This window comes from Syngnathus scovelli, chromosome 11 (genome assembly GCF_024217435.2).
Source record: "Syngnathus scovelli strain Florida chromosome 11, RoL_Ssco_1.2, whole genome shotgun sequence".
Classification (NCBI taxonomy): Eukaryota; Metazoa; Chordata; class Actinopteri; order Syngnathiformes; family Syngnathidae; genus Syngnathus; species Syngnathus scovelli.
The window spans coordinates 4,253,939-4,268,556 of record NC_090857.1 but is presented as its reverse complement, the minus strand read 5'-3'; the positions used below and the strand labels follow the sequence as shown (position 1 = coordinate 4,268,556).

Below are 14,618 nucleotides of genomic sequence, written 5' to 3'. Positions count from 1 at the left end.
GACTCGTCGCTAAGAAAAGCTCGTTTTGTTCATGCTTACACCCAAAACGGGCGGAGTAATGCGACCCATCAGAGAAATACATATTGCGTACGGAAATCCACTTCCTTATTTATCAATGTAGATCAAAACAAGCGCACCATTTCGTTCCTGGAGAATGTAGGCTTTACGGAAACTAGTCCCAGGCGTGGCTTCTGAACTTCCGTCTTTTGCAGCGTAAAAATGGTAAGTCTCCATTTATCTCAAGTTGATCTTTTCTTAGTTAATTTGTAATCATGCATTATTTGGCAGAATCAGACTACATCAACAGTTACCAACCTGATTTCATATTTCTGCCAAACGTGGGGTTTGGTATCAATTAAAGTGGGTTGTCTTAGTATTTTGCCGTTCTTGATTCATTTCCCTCATTTTGTAGCACGTATTTTATTATTTATAATTATCAAGAGGGTTGACATAATAAAAGCGAGTCAACATCCACATGAAATTATCAGCTTCCCTTGCATCAGAGCATTGACATTCCTTATATTAAAATCATCAATTCTGTTGATCTTCACTTTGCTTTTGAAACTTAATATTTTATGTCACTCATCCGATTTTGTATTAAGAATGCAGACACTGACTGTGTCCAAACTGTCTTTAGACTGCGACTCTGCGTCCCTACTTAAACGCTGTGAGGGCCACCCTGCAGGCGGCCATGTGTCTGGAGAACTTCTCCTCTCAGGTGGTGGAGCGTCACAACAAGCCCGAAGTGGAAGTCAGGTATGACACTCTGCTTTGCAGAGGATTGCTACTTCCACACAAGTTTCAACCTGTGCAAACTTGCACAAGGTAGTCTCCATAGGTGGAAAAATGCTGGAGGTACAGGCAAGGTATGAAACTGGCTTGCTGCAGCTACTGTGCTCTGAAAATGAACGTCCGACGTACTACTGCAGTTTAATTTTGGATCATTTGAGACTTTTTATTAATATCTTTGTGTTACGTCCTAGACAGATGATTGCTTTTGTTGTGGTTTCCAGGAGCAGTAAAGAGCTGCTTCTTCAGCCTGTTGTAATCAGCCGCAATGAGAAGGAGAAGGTTCTCATCGAGGGATCCATCAACTCTGTCAGGGTCAGCATTGCCGTCAAGCAGGTAATAAGCTTCTTCAAATCAGTCCAGTGGAGCCTCATAAATTTCAATGACCTATAGCAAGCAGATCCATTGCCACACTTCATTACTTCACAAGGCCTCTATTAAAATTCAAAACATTAATTCTGCCTCAGATTACCTTTTTATTTTTGTCTTTTTTTTTGTGTTCCCAAAAAAATGAACTCCTTTTATTGAGCACGTCAGTAGCAAGTTTTTTTTGGGAGGTCCTACTGTAAAATAATGTTTTTTTTGTGTGTGCTATACATAATTAAAAACAACTGTTCCGATTCTGCCACTTCAGGCTGATGAGATCGAAAAGATCCTTTGTCACAAGTTCATGCGGTTCATGATGATGAGGGCAGAGAACTTCTTCATTCTGAGGAGGAAGCCCGTTGAGGTAAATAGCACTGAGGATAGCATGCTAGTTAACAAGAACGAGAATGTCAACAACAAAAATCCTGTACTCAAATGTCCTGACACCTTTTCTTTCAGGGCTATGACATAAGCTTCTTGGTCACCAACTTCCACACGGAGCAAATGTACAAACACAAGCTGGTGGACTTTGTCATCCATTTCATGGAGGAAATCGACAAGGAGATTAGCGAGATGAAGCTGTCCGTCAATGCCAGAGCCCGTATCGTCGCAGAGGAGTTCCTCAAGAATGTAAGCCGTGCCTTTCTACATCTTGAAAGCGATTGTCTAAACAAACACAATGAGTTCCCCTAAACTAATTTTGGCTTCTTTTCCACAGTTCTGATGTCCGCCGCTTCCCACCGTCTTAACGGCCAGCCGTAAACCAATTTTGGGTGTGCACAATCAATGAGCCGGTGAGAGAAGACCATCACCCAGCCGTCGTTGACCCCCCCCGCTGGCTTCGTCTCATCATCTCTGTACTCATTGATATTAGTGACTGTACATAAGGAAATACTTAGCAGTATCAATTTTCTACTACTTAGAACAAATGGCCAAATAAACAAGCAAAGGCGGGTCCTTCAAGTATTAAACACGCTGGTGTCCTCGAGTACAGAGACGATGGGTGTGTTCAAATGCAATTAAGTAGTTAGGCGTTCCGTGTACGTCAGTCCGTCTGCTCTCTTCGGTTTTGTTTTCACTTACACATGCGGAAAAGTACTAATTAGTCAGCAAAATGTTGTATAAAATGAAAAAAGAGCCAGTATTTCTACATTTTTGCTTGTCATTCGTAGTGGGAATTGTTTGTCTGAGTTGAGCAGCACAAATTAAACAGCTCGATGAACATTTGTTAGTGATTGACTGTAGCCTACTTACAAAAAGAAGAAAAAAAAAAAAAACACAAAGAGCTTGTTGAAAATGTCTTCTCGTCAGCGTACAATATGCAGCAGGCATATTAACAAATACATAAATTACCGGAACTAACCACGAACTCTTCATTTCTCAGTAGCACTCCAATAATGAAGTGGTCCAGCAATGGAGGTGCCATCATTCGCCAATTTAGTCCTTTGAGAGAAGATCGAGTGACGCATGCTGTTTAAAAGCTACCTAACACAAGTATCGAGGACACTGCGTTTGAAACTGGCACCTCTTTCTCGGTTCTAAATGCTGTCAGTCTTATTTTCTCATTCAAAACAGGAAAAGAACACTGTACAGTAGACGGGCAGCCAAAATTAATCCCAATATTGTAAACCCAACAATAAATAAAAAATACTTTGGGTACATCCACTTCAACAGCATACACGATAGAACAAACTGTATACATCAATCAGTGTAGCGGGTAAAAAAAAAAAAAATCAAGTATGTTGCACACCGTTAAGATGGAGTGACAGCAGTTTTGTCACTGCTGGCTTCGGTTTCACAGTCTTTATCTGAAGACGCGGAAAGCGGCGCTTCTCGCAAAGCGTTTGGTCCACAGTTAGGCTGTCCCGCTCCTTTGTTCGATAAGTCCGCCGCCGACTCCGTCTCGACTTCTTGCTGCGGAGCTGTGGCTGCAAACACACCGACCGCCGTTTGAAAAACAGAAAACTCCGGACCGGATAGTCCTTTGTTGCTCTTACCGGACTGAGTGCAGGACTTCATGTGTTCGGGCCAGTGGGCCTGCTGGCAAGGGTAATCGCAGTAGCTGGTGTTCCAGCAGCAATAAAAGATGGCCTCTTTTCGACAGTTGGCGCACCACTGTTTCTTCTTGGTCTCATCCACCGCTTGCTGCTTCTCCAGCTCCGTCTGTTTCTTGGCCTCTGCCACCAAGCGTTCTTGCTCCTGCTCCAGACTTTGCCTCATCTCAGCCATTGTAAGCTCTGGATGAGATTGTTTTGAATTCGTGTCATCGAGTTGCGTTGTCCATGCTGGTGAATCAAGTTCTTACCGAGATTGTGCTTCATCTCTGACAACTCTTGCTGATGGAGCCACTGTAGTTTTTCAATTTCAATTCTAAGCCGCTTCATCTGGAAAAAAAAAAAAATACTAAGCAAATGTATAAATGCAAAGAAATGTGTCTTTGCAAAAGAGCACCTCAGAAAGCGTATTCCCCGAAGAGCTCTTGGAGAGGTCGCTGCAGATTTCCGTCACTGTACCTTTGATTGCGTCCATCATCTGGAAGAGAAAAAAGGAGTCACAATGTGTAATCAACATTCTGAACAATGTCACATCATGACAAATATGAACAGCTTGATTAGAAATACTTACTTTGTTCGTGTACTTGGCAATGTCCGCAGCGACGTCTGCTGAGGCTGTGGAGATGTACTGCTCCGTTTCCATGGAGGAGGACGGAGATGATGTGCCTAATCCAGATGCTGATGCAGGACAGCCGGACACCAGGGTGACAGCTGATGTGCTCAACGCAAAACATATTGAAAAGATTCATATGATTCCGTTTATATTTAAAGTCACCATTGCACACATTTGACCTGAGCTACCTTTGATGGACTGTCTGGTGTGGTAACGTGTGCTTTGCGAAAACGCCGATGCCGAGCTGTTGTCTTGAATTTGCGCGGCTGCCGCCGGCTGCTGGCCTTGCTGCTGACGCAGGAGCCATTTCTGTGAGGAGCTCTGGAGCTTGCTGCTGGGATTCCACACGGTGGCGCTGTGCGCTCCAGGCACAGTCTCTCGAGGCAGCAGGGGGCGCTGTTTCTTCAATCCCGGGGTGGCGGAGGCTGAAGATGAGGACGAAGAGGGCGGAGTTGCCGGGGCGTTGGAGACGGTGGCGAGGCTGACGTTGGCGGCGATCATGCTGACGGGAATGGCCATCGGGGACTGCGAGGCAACGCTGGAGGGTGTGGAAGGGGTTGTGCTGCTTTGAGATGGGAATGTTGAAGGGGTCAGGGATTTACCTTCAAGAGGAAATGGATGGGTTACGTAAGAATTGAAGAAGTTACACTTATATGGTCATAAAAAGCAACATCTCACCTTCAGGTTTACTAGCACATGACTCTTCAGCATTAGCACTGTCCTTTTTGCGTCTCTTCCTCTCCCTTTTTCCTTGCTCCTCCCCAAGGTCAATAACCAGCTCCCCCTCGGAGTCAGAATCCTCCACGGGCGCATTTTGCTTCACATCTTCTTTCACTTCTCCCTTCTCCCTGGCCACGGGCAATGGTGGGGGGGATTTGGTCTTCTCTGGACCATCTTTCTCCAGAAGTTTTTCTTGAGCCGGCGTCTCTGACTCCATTGAGCTAACATCCTCTGCTGTGGGCTCAGATAGCAGAGGCGGATTGGCCTTTGGTGATGATTGCTCCTGGTCTCTACTCTTGTTCTGGGCTTCCTCAGTGCGTGTAGCATCTTGGGAATCTTCAACCTTGGGTGCTTCATCACTGGCGTACTCGGTGTCACTTGAGTCGGATTTACCCTCGGAGTCCTCAGTGTCGCTGTGCTCCACAGCTTTGTACGCCTCAGAAGAGATTTCATTTATACCTGCCCAAAGAGGAAACAAAGCAATATTACCAAAGCAGAATATCAAATGGACGTATGTGCTCGAACGTTGACCGACCGAGCTGGGCTTTACAGCTTTCAATGGTTTTGTCCAAGTTGGTCTGGAAACGGCTTTTGATCTGCCTTTTTGGAGAGGTGAGAACAGGGGTGGCCCCTAGCTTTTGCAGAACCGTTTCACTGAGTTCCTTTAGATCCATTTCTGCTTTACTCCGATCTGGAAGGATGTTAAATGAATTCCAATTATGTGTCAAAGGTGCGAGTGATCGACTCACCTAGATTGAGATTCAAAATGCTTCCCGTCAGCTGTGTCTTCTCTTGTTTGGTGTTGCCAGGAGATTGCGAATGTGAAGATTTGGTGCTGTCCGGCAAATGCTCAGCTTGACTTGGTCGAGGATGAGTTGGTGACACTGCAAGGAGGTGTTGAACCAAAAATAAGGATGAAAGGTCTCCTGTATGATTTTATAACGGCCACAGTACCTGTGCAGTCCATTGACTCTTCTCCGACACTTCCCTGGCTGTTCACGGTCTTCACGTGGGACTTGTCTGTTGTGTCCTCGCCGTCTGAACCCGTATGCGCAGAAGAATTGGTGCTCACGGGGGAGCGAGGCCCGTCACCGAGAGGTGGCCGACGGCCCGTCACGATCCCTCCGACGCCAGACAACACGGCCCGGGATAGCGAGATCTTGGGCGATGCGGTCATGTCAAAGCTCAACTTGATCTTTTCCTGTTTCTCGGCCTTGAAGGGGGTGGACGAGGGGTCCGAGGGGTCCTGCAGCATTTGAAAGCTGTTGTCGTGAGTGTAGGGTGTCCTGAAGGGGGCGTAGTTAAACACGCCAAACTTCTTCCTCATGTTCTCCACATAGACTTCCATCTCTTGCATGGCGCTGTTGAAGATGCTTTTAGTCTTCTTCACGGAGAAGGGAATCTCTTTGGACATGAGGTAACAATTATTTAAAGGCACCCAAGCCCTAAAAGAGTGAACACGCGTGTCATCATGTGACCTGTTAGTGACACCAAATCGAGTTTTGGAACGGACACAAAGTCAAACGTGAAGCGCAAAAGATGGCAACCTGTCATGCTGACCAAAGAAGCGAGCATCCACCTGTCCGTCTTTGTCACGCAGAGCTTTGGCAGGCCAAAAGGGGAAACCTTTCAATTTAGCCCACACCAGAGGGTGAGGGTTACCCTGTAAATAAAAAAATTGTCAACCTTGAGCGATAATGTTGAAAGTGCAGCACAAACAAAGCGAAAGATAAACAAGTCCAACTCACACAGGGTTCACAGAACCAGTTCTCTCTCTTTTGGCAAGCAGACAGATAACACTCAGGACAGACTTCAATCTCATTCATCTGTATTTCAAAAAAAAAAGAGAGAAAATTTCATTTGAAGACTCAATCACTGAAAATTAATCTCCACTACAAAAAAAAAAATGACACAGACCGCATATTCACCTCATGTTCACAGATCTTGACGATAACTTTAGCTGTGGCTGTCAGTTTGTGGTTGCCTACAAAATATTAATTTTTCATGTTATTGTTTCAGAAATACAATCTATGATTTGCTTTTTATAATATCGAGGCTCAAATATGCAACACACCTCCGTTGTATATGATGCAGTTATGCAAAATCCACTTGACATCTGCCAAGAAGGCCTCCGTGCAGCCGTACATTTTCTTTTTGATGTTCTGCGTCACAGACGGCAAACAAAAGTTTTCATATGAGATCTGATCAGTGATGCAGGATTAAAATCGACTTTTTTTTTAACCTTCTCAAGAGTGCAAAGGTCCATTGGGTGAAATATGTATTCGGCATAGTCCGGGTGCTGTTCGAGTGAAACGGGTTTCTGGAAGAGCTCCGTCTTTAAAATGGAGCAAAGATAAAACGTTAGATTCCACACACGCACACAATTCCCGCAAATAATTCCCCACTGATGATCACAAGTGTCATGCTACTACTATCCACTAAAAGCGGCATCAAACAAAAGCAGCACAAGCAGTCAAGGGAGAAATCCAGACAGGGACTTGTTAGTGGTGTAATTATTACCCAATTAAAAGTCTTTCTCTGCGTGGAAGCTGCGTGGGGAGAGCGAGATGACAAGCGGGGATGATCCTGAAAGAGAGTGAAAGGGGCAGCTGTATCCTCACCACCGGCTTGCATATTTACTCTCATGGTTCCGAGCCGTGACACAGGCCCGCTATACTTCAATGTTTTGGGAATGTCAGATGAGTTCTCGCATGCAAATTAATAACGTCTCATGCTCGAGCAATAGAGGACAGCCTTTAGGTGAAGATGAGACAAAGATGGTCGTAAAAAAAGCTCGCAATGCTGACTTGCCAGGTGGTAGAAATCAATGAGAATGAAGAATTTTGACTCCAATAGCGGCTAACCGTTTAGGAGATGGTGATAGCAGCATACTTACACCTGGTTGTTTCATCTTCTGAAGAGCAAACTTGAGGAGGTAAGACAGCTGCTCAATAGTCAGCATTGTCATGGCTTTGCTCTGAGTCTCGATACATTCAGCAACTGTTATTTTCTAAAAAGAAAAATAGGGCTCCTTACTCGATGTCCGAAATTCTGCTTCCCGACATCCTCACACTCGGCATATTTCTGCTTGAGTACCTCACACTCCGGACAGAACCAGTCGCCCTCAGGCTCGTCTGGTAGTTTGAGGCACTTGGCGTGGTACACCCTGGGGCAGAGCTCACAGCAGAGCACCTGACCCTCACGGTGGCACAACCAGCAGTAGAAGTCGTTCCTGCCGTCCTGCGGTACAACATCAACAGGATCTGTGGTGAGTGCCGGCTGCTTCGCATAGTAAAAGGGGCCATGTCTTAGTTCGGACTGCAACGCAGGCAAAAGAAGCACAAAGGTTGGGGGAGGTCAAAATCAGGCTGTGTTGAAGCAAGCCAAGCAGAGATGCACGATGACAACAAAAGGTGTGCTGTGGGGGAGGAGGGGGGGGGGGGGGGGGGGGGGGGGGTTGATGGGAATATTCTGCACAACTATTTTAACTGCAACAAGGTTCCAAGGGTGATTTTATTGGTTACCTGGTCTTTGGCGCTGCTAACAGCACCTGGTTTCTTCTTCTTTTTCACCGGGCTGGGGGAGGTGTCAGCAGACGAGTGACCGTTTGATGAGTGGGAGGGACTTGGCATCTTTCGTTTCTGGGTCGTCCGCTCTGTCGAGCCTGCGTCTTGTGTTGCGGGTGACAGTTTGATATGAGTCAGTTACGGTTCCGTGATGGCCTAGTTAAGGTCGCGTTCCGTTATGGTTAGAGTGCGCTAGACTTGTATGATTATTCCACCCAGGAAAAAAAAAAAGAGTTTACCAGTGATTAAATAATCAAAAGTCATACCGATGGTCAGTGTTTGTAAAGTTCTGACCACAATTACAAATATATATAATTCAATGGTATACAAATGATCATTTATAATAAAACAATACAAAAGTTTTACATGATGTATGTTTCATCCACACCTTTAGATCGCATTGAGCTTTCCATTTTCTCTGTTGGAGGAGGGTCGGTCTTCTTTATTTCACCAGCTGCAATGTAGACAAGAGTGTTAATGCAGTCGTGATAAATATCACATTGCAAAAATCAGAGTGCCAAGCAGCCATCCATACTAAAGGCAAAAAAAAAAAAAGAGAGACATGGCGTTATATTGTGGCAGGTCATTTTCTGCATCAGAACAATTTTCTGCTTGTTAAGTGCTGCCTAAAACAGATCAGTCCATCACAATACAACACTGCATTAACAATTGGTAGCGGGAGTGAACACATGAATTATCTGTAATGTTTGTATCACGCTTGCCTATGTGATGAGAAAACCAGCATGGGCTTTGACTTTATGGATTATTTTCCAGTCGCTTTGGTCATCTCCTATAATGCTGATAGGCCCAGAACCATAGAAAATCGTAACACGTGTCAATATGAATCGACAGCCTCAAATTAGTCAAGTGGACTGATGTCAAGTGTCCATCTGCAGAGATTCAATATTGGCGCAAGAATGGCAATAAGTGGGGGACGAGATAGAAACAAGCAGCACTCTGGCAACAGAAGACAATGGAAGAAAAAAACAATGTTGTGGCGCAATAACACAATGAAAAAGAGATGTGCAGTGGCCATCAGTTATTTATTGTCAGTATCAGTCAACCTGTTTTGGAGGCAGCGTGACGTCATCGCTATTGTTGTTCTTTCTGTCAAGAGAGCAGAGCTTTTTTTTTTTTTCAAATCTTGTTCCCCAAGCACTCTCCCCCTCCCTCCTCCTCCTCGGACGTGATGATGCGTCTGCCATGAACACAGACCATACACAAAGACAGAGAGTGAAAAGACATTGTGGCCTTCTCGACCACACTATCTTACAGAATTATGTCACGTCTACTTCAGGAATACAACAACGGTCGACGACAATGAGATTCAAAAACATGACACCGAATTCGATGGCGGAAATAAGACAAGTCTTCACATCCATGCTTCAATGAAGGAAATCAACAGCATGCCTTCCATACCTACTCACATCATGAATTCTTCAGCCTATTTTTTTTAACTCTTTTCAATGATAGAGGGCGTTGTGAAATGAGGGAAACGATGGTTCCAAGTATCCCAGAAGGCCTCCTCTCTCCCCGCTGCTTCCTCCAGCGATTGTCAATCTTTAACCTCGGCTGCGAGCGCCCGATTGGTTTGAGCGCCACTCCGAGGTACCCGATTGGACGGCTAGCTCAATGTACCACATAAGCTTTTCTGCTTCTCGATCTCCTCGGCTACAGTGCTGCAATGCAGAGAGAACCGCTCGCCCGCTATTCCTTGCGACCGAGTCCCTATCCCCCCCACCCCCCCATTAAAGCACGCAAAGGGCCATGGGCACGTGAAATGCGGCGCTAAGAGCAAGACGGCGAGCGGATCGGCGCCTCTCCTCTCCGTGCTCTCGAAGGTATATGGCATCCATTTTGATGAGGCTTTCTCTCCCCCTCCACACACAAAACAAGTCCACACGGCACCAGTTGAGAACAAGGAGCACATGCGGGTTATTATCACCCCCCCTCTTCCACTGAGGAACATTGAAAGCTTGACATTTTCTCCATATTTCCAAGGAGACTGCCGGCACTCCAAAATTAGAAATAGGGTATCAAACCGAATCTCATCTAGCCCTCGGTGACAGTTTAAGTGAGAGCAGAAGCGGTCGAGCGGTAGATGCAAATTTGATCATCAAACCAGGAAATGAAAGATAGTAGCAGAAAACAAAACACAAGTGGTGGGTGGGGTGGAGTGATTCTTTCAGAGTGAGCTTGAGCTTGAGCTCAGGTCAAGCATTAAGCAAGGCTACATAACCAGGCCGGAGTGTCTGGACTGGAGGTCTGAATCACACCATTTTTACATCTGCCAGCAAAATAACATATGACAGGAGGATCGAGGCTAAAAGAGAATCTCGCAAGTCGGAGCTCAACACTGCGTGATTTCCCGCGCACAGAAAGCAAACCAGCAACCTAAATAGACATAGAAAGAAGATTCTGCCAAACCTGTTTGGCCCTCAGACGGGTTTTCGAAAACAGGGATGAGATGAGATTTCACTGCAGTGCCTGTTGAGAGGGAATCCTTCCCTTCTTCTTTCCTCCCGCTTGCATACAAGTAGCAGTGTGCCTGGAGGAGAGGGACAGAAAGGGGAAGTTCTCCAAAATGGCTGACGCTCGGAAGCAGAGAACACCGGGAGGCAGTTAGGCTTCGGTTATTCCTCGTACGTGCTCTGTAGATCATTTGTACTTTACAACACAAGCCTGAAAGTGGCGAGCGGCTTATAGAATTAGGCCTGTTTCAGAGAGGAACTTTCTGTGAATGAGCAAAGTACTGCTCGATTGTTTTTTCCACTGAGGTTTGTTTGATATACAATTGCCGTCCTGCTCTGACGCCACTTTGAGGCCTAAATTAAACTTGCCGTGCTGTCACTTTACCATCTGTTAATTCCTTTGGGGTGTCCCCTTTGCGACGGTGGCTGTCTCTCCCATTCGGAATGCCTCAACAGGCCCGGAGCCTTGACGACACAGAAGGGAGGTTAGAATACTCTGAGCAGGTGGCTCCAAATTGGACATGGACATTAGCTGCGTTTGTGTGGTAGAAGTACAATGTCATGCTCATCTTTGCAGCTCTAGAATGTGTTGTGAAAAAAAGATTGCTTCCCCTCCCCCGGTTTGCAGGGCACAGCTCATATCCGGCTGATGCTTTAACAACAGAGGAATATTAATGAAAGAATGAAAATGCAGCTTACCTCTATGGATGCATGTCTAACAATTCTGTGTGATATGTCAATGCTTATTACAACATGGAGGACAGACAGCCCTGTCAGCCCTCAGCCTGCTCTCAGCAGCACCGCCACGCTCAAGCTGTCCTGGGTGCAGCTCTCATGAAAAGCAAATGCTGACTGGACAGACACGCTGGCAAAATGGAAGACAGATGCCGATTGGCTGTTGCACTTCCTGGATGCCAGTCTTTTGTCGAGACGGAATCACCACAAGATACGGCTGAAACACACACAAGTCACAAGGCTTTCAAATATATTGTTCAAGATAATGTCAGGAAAAAAAAAGCCTGGGTTAATATCCACCACCTTTGATTTAACTAACAATAAAAAGATAATGAGTTCTTTCAATTAAAAATAACAGTTTGGTGATGCTATCCACGCATTTGAGCTGGATGCGATCAACAATATGCTGATGAATCATTCCGGGAAACCTGACCCGTTCCCTTTGTGTAGCCAGTCGAGTAGGCTGCCAAGAGGACTGGCCTCATAGCTCAGTGGTTAGAGCACTGGTCTTGTAAACCAGGGGTCGCGAGTTCAATTCTCGCTGGGGCCTAACTATTTTAAGGATTGCGGAGATTTCACTGTGCATGAGTGTTGCCATTGACTTTATAAAGGAGCTTTGCCCAAAGGCTTGAGTTGTTTGCAAGCAAAGATGGGTGAGGTTCAGCATTCCAATCCTTGATCATGCAAAACCTCCTAGCACAAACCAGAGCCAGCAAACCGCTAGATTGGACTGCTTCTGCATTTGATTTGTTCTTTTTGCCCTATTAAATACCCACTGGCCAATTTTCTAACGCAAATGGTTGTCGTGGTGAAAAAAGGACATCTCTCTGATATAATGCATTTGTTTTATTGCTATATAATTATCTGCAGTATTTATTAAGGAGTTTTTTTGGTTGTGGAACGAATTAAACGAATTACAGTGTATTCTTATGGGCATATTTGATCTAACATACAACTATTTTAACATATAAAGTAGGTTAAATTCATATGTAGAGGTTTGACTGTATTCTTTTAAAATACTGAAATTCAGAATTAGAGATACCTACAGGGTTAGGACGTCAGTTGGACATTTGGATATTATGGAGACTCGAATTTAGAGCTGGAGCCTATTGCAGCTGACTTCTGGCAAGAGAAGTAAGTCAACATCCTATTGCCAGGCACATATAGACAAACAACCACGGACAATTTAGAGTCTTTAATTAACCTAACATGCATGTGTTAGGAATGTGGAAGGGGCAGGAGTAACTAGACAAAACCTGCACAGGCTCGACATGCAACCTCCGCTGAAGAAGGTCGAAACTGAGACTCAAAGCCTGAACCTTATGACTGTTAGGTGTACCATTCTGCCGTTTTACCATTACGAACTAAATAAATATTTTTTTAAACTTTTTTTTCCATGATATTAGTGCAATGCACGAAGTCAGTTTATTTATATCAAGCCTCCTTTTCTACTACCATGAACATGCTTCTATTTTTGAGTTGTGATGTAAATAGTTTGTAATTATTGCGTTGTTGTTGTATTTTGGCCTTATTTTTGCAGCATCTTCGGGAAGTTGACTATGCACTATGACTACTAATTAGCGAGGCCACACGCTCATATTTACACAATCGGATAAATTCACTATAGAAAAACGCAAAGTTTAGACCTAATTAATAATAGAAATGACGTTTGTCTACTTATATGTTTGCTATTTTGTGTTAGTGTTAGTTATCATACCATGTGCTCCTCTCGACGCAGGTTCTGGTTGTGACGTCTGGCCTGGGTGACGTCTTTGCAAAGAATATTATACGCCACAAGATGGCGCTGTCGTTAGTCATTCGCCGTCTTGTAAGATTTAATACTGTGACCGGGTGACAACACTGTATAGCTTTTTTTTGTCATAAATGTGAGAAATTTAAAGAGATATGGCACGTCGTTATTCACACTGTAGTTTACAGTGTCATATAACAAATCAGATAGACAGATTGAAGGAAAACATAACGTAAAACGTTGAGAAATGGAACCTATATTTTGTACAATACCAACGTGATCATTGTACTTTCCAAATGAACATTAAATGCAAAACTTGAGTAAAGACCACATTTTCGAACGTGTGTTATTGGTAAGATTGGAACTCGTAGCCCCTAATTATATATGGGTTGTTTGCAAAATTGTGAAAATCTAGGGATTGCACATGAGTGCTGTGCAGGCTGTGTAGCTGTTTGCAGGTAAACGTATTTGAATACAATAATGATTATAGGCCTATCTCCTGTCCTTTCAAACTGTTATCTCCTGTCCTTTCAAAGTAGCAGGAGAGAATGAGGAGGGGGGGATGGAATTAAGTGTCTCACACTCACCAAGGGGGAAGGTCAGTTTTGCATGTTTTGTAGGGGGATGGGGCACAAACAGGGGCCTCATGGCCCCTCTGTGGCTCTCTGAGGAATGTAATTGACTCTCTCTCTCTCTCTCTCTCTCTCTCTCTCTCTCTCTCTCTCTCTCTCTCTCTCTCTCTCTCTCTCTCTCTCTCTCTCGCTCTCTCTCGCTCTCTTTTTTTCTCTCTCTAGTAAGTATATATGAACAACATAAAACCCTACAGTAAAAAAAAAAAAAAAGAATATTATTTATTGACTGTTGCATCTCACGGTTTGAGCAAATAGTTATTAATTAAGAGGGGAACTCAGATAATAGGCACCAGTCATTTGTGGAATAATCAATATACAATCAAGCGGCCAGGCAAGACATCATGAAGAACTGTCCAAATGGTTGCTACTTGCCAAACATAATCAGAATAGCAGAGGTCAGATATTGCTAAGCCTGACTGTTGTACAATTGTGCAATGAATGACATTGAACTTCACTGATTTATCATCACTTTGATTTTGTTTTACTCTTCACTTCCTTCTCAATAAATCAATAAATAAAAAAATACCTTTATGCACAAAACACTTTTTTGTTTGCATGTGTGTGATGACTCACTGGTCCGAGAATTATTCACATGCCAAACTGACATATTTTTAGCATCCAGAAGGGGCAGGTGTTATGCAATCGTGATTTTATTATTTGTTTTATATATAAATACACAGGCGACGTTAAATTTGCTTCAAGCACCAGTTACACGCAAATCCATTAGACTTTGTATGCCAGAGAGAGAGAGAGAGCGAGAGAGAGAGAGAGAGAGAGAGAGAGAGAGAGAGAGAGAGAGAGAGAGAGAGAGAGAGAGAGAGAGAAATGAAGTTACCGTAGAAATCATAGTCTGAAAATGTATTCCAGTAACCCTGACATTGCCAAGGTCTCCTATCACGATAACGCATGATTGAACCTGCCT

General features: G+C 44.3%; 2 protein-coding genes and 1 non-coding gene across 5 annotated transcripts; 2 read left to right on the top strand and 1 right to left on the bottom strand.

The window, feature by feature from the left end:
* The first annotated feature begins 107 nt into the window (after nucleotides 1-107).
* On the top strand, nucleotides 108-2,379 carry LOC125977448 (actin-related protein 2/3 complex subunit 4). Its single transcript, XM_049733919.1, has 6 exons — nucleotides 108-222; nucleotides 638-756; nucleotides 1,014-1,125; nucleotides 1,424-1,519; nucleotides 1,615-1,785; nucleotides 1,874-2,379. Exons 1-6 carry the CDS (start codon nucleotides 220-222, stop codon nucleotides 1,877-1,879), a joined length of 507 nt encoding a protein of 168 aa, XP_049589876.1. The 5' UTR covers nucleotides 108-219; the 3' UTR covers nucleotides 1,880-2,379.
* On the bottom strand, nucleotides 2,218-13,131 carry LOC125977436 (MYND-type zinc finger-containing chromatin reader ZMYND8). Of its 3 annotated transcripts, XM_049733893.2 has the most exons (24): nucleotides 13,032-13,126; nucleotides 11,279-11,531; nucleotides 10,965-11,044; nucleotides 10,536-10,656; nucleotides 8,497-8,562; nucleotides 8,067-8,212; nucleotides 7,639-7,782; nucleotides 7,439-7,552; nucleotides 7,063-7,128; nucleotides 6,785-6,877; nucleotides 6,617-6,704; nucleotides 6,471-6,526; nucleotides 6,291-6,368; nucleotides 6,090-6,205; nucleotides 5,497-5,987; nucleotides 5,292-5,426; nucleotides 5,078-5,233; nucleotides 4,501-5,001; nucleotides 4,011-4,424; nucleotides 3,781-3,920; nucleotides 3,607-3,687; nucleotides 3,461-3,539; nucleotides 3,153-3,392; nucleotides 2,218-3,083 (listed from the first exon to the last, which is right to left on the bottom strand). In XM_049733893.2, exons 3-24 carry the CDS (start codon nucleotides 10,965-10,967, stop codon nucleotides 2,908-2,910), a joined length of 3,504 nt encoding a protein of 1,167 aa, XP_049589850.1. In that variant the 5' UTR covers nucleotides 10,968-11,044; nucleotides 11,279-11,531; nucleotides 13,032-13,126; the 3' UTR covers nucleotides 2,218-2,907. The 3 variants fall into 3 exon arrangements, 2 of the variants coding, with proteins under 2 accessions (XP_049589850.1, XP_049589851.1); XM_049733894.2 differs by lacking the exon at nucleotides 7,063-7,128; XR_011087715.1 differs by lacking the exons at nucleotides 2,218-3,083; nucleotides 3,153-3,392; nucleotides 3,461-3,539 and having other exon boundaries at nucleotides 3,781-3,928; nucleotides 7,639-7,860; nucleotides 13,032-13,131.
* On the top strand, nucleotides 11,792-11,864 carry trnat-ugu (transfer RNA threonine (anticodon UGU)). Its single transcript has one exon. It is a non-coding gene; the product is annotated as a tRNA-Thr (tRNA).
* Nucleotides 13,132-14,618: the final 1,487 nt, after the last annotated feature.

What these genes read in the sequence shown, in the direction of transcription:
- LOC125977448 (XM_049733919.1), top strand. An exon ending in AAGCCCGAAGTGGAAGTCAG is followed by an intron (nt 757 to 1,013) that starts GTATGACACTCT and finishes TGTGGTTTCCAG; the next exon opens with GAGCAGTAAAGAGCTGCTTC. An exon ending in TCAGCATTGCCGTCAAGCAG is followed by an intron (nt 1,126 to 1,423) that starts GTAATAAGCTTC and finishes CTGCCACTTCAG; the next exon opens with GCTGATGAGATCGAAAAGAT.
- LOC125977436 (XM_049733893.2), bottom strand. An exon ending in CATTTTGAATCTCAATCTAG is followed by an intron (nt 5,234 to 5,291) that starts GTGAGTCGATCA and finishes ACATCCTTCCAG; the next exon opens with ATCGGAGTAAAGCAGAAATG. An exon ending in TTGCCAAGTACACGAACAAA is followed by an intron (nt 3,688 to 3,780) that starts GTAAGTATTTCT and finishes TTTCTCTTCCAG; the next exon opens with ATGATGGACGCAATCAAAGG.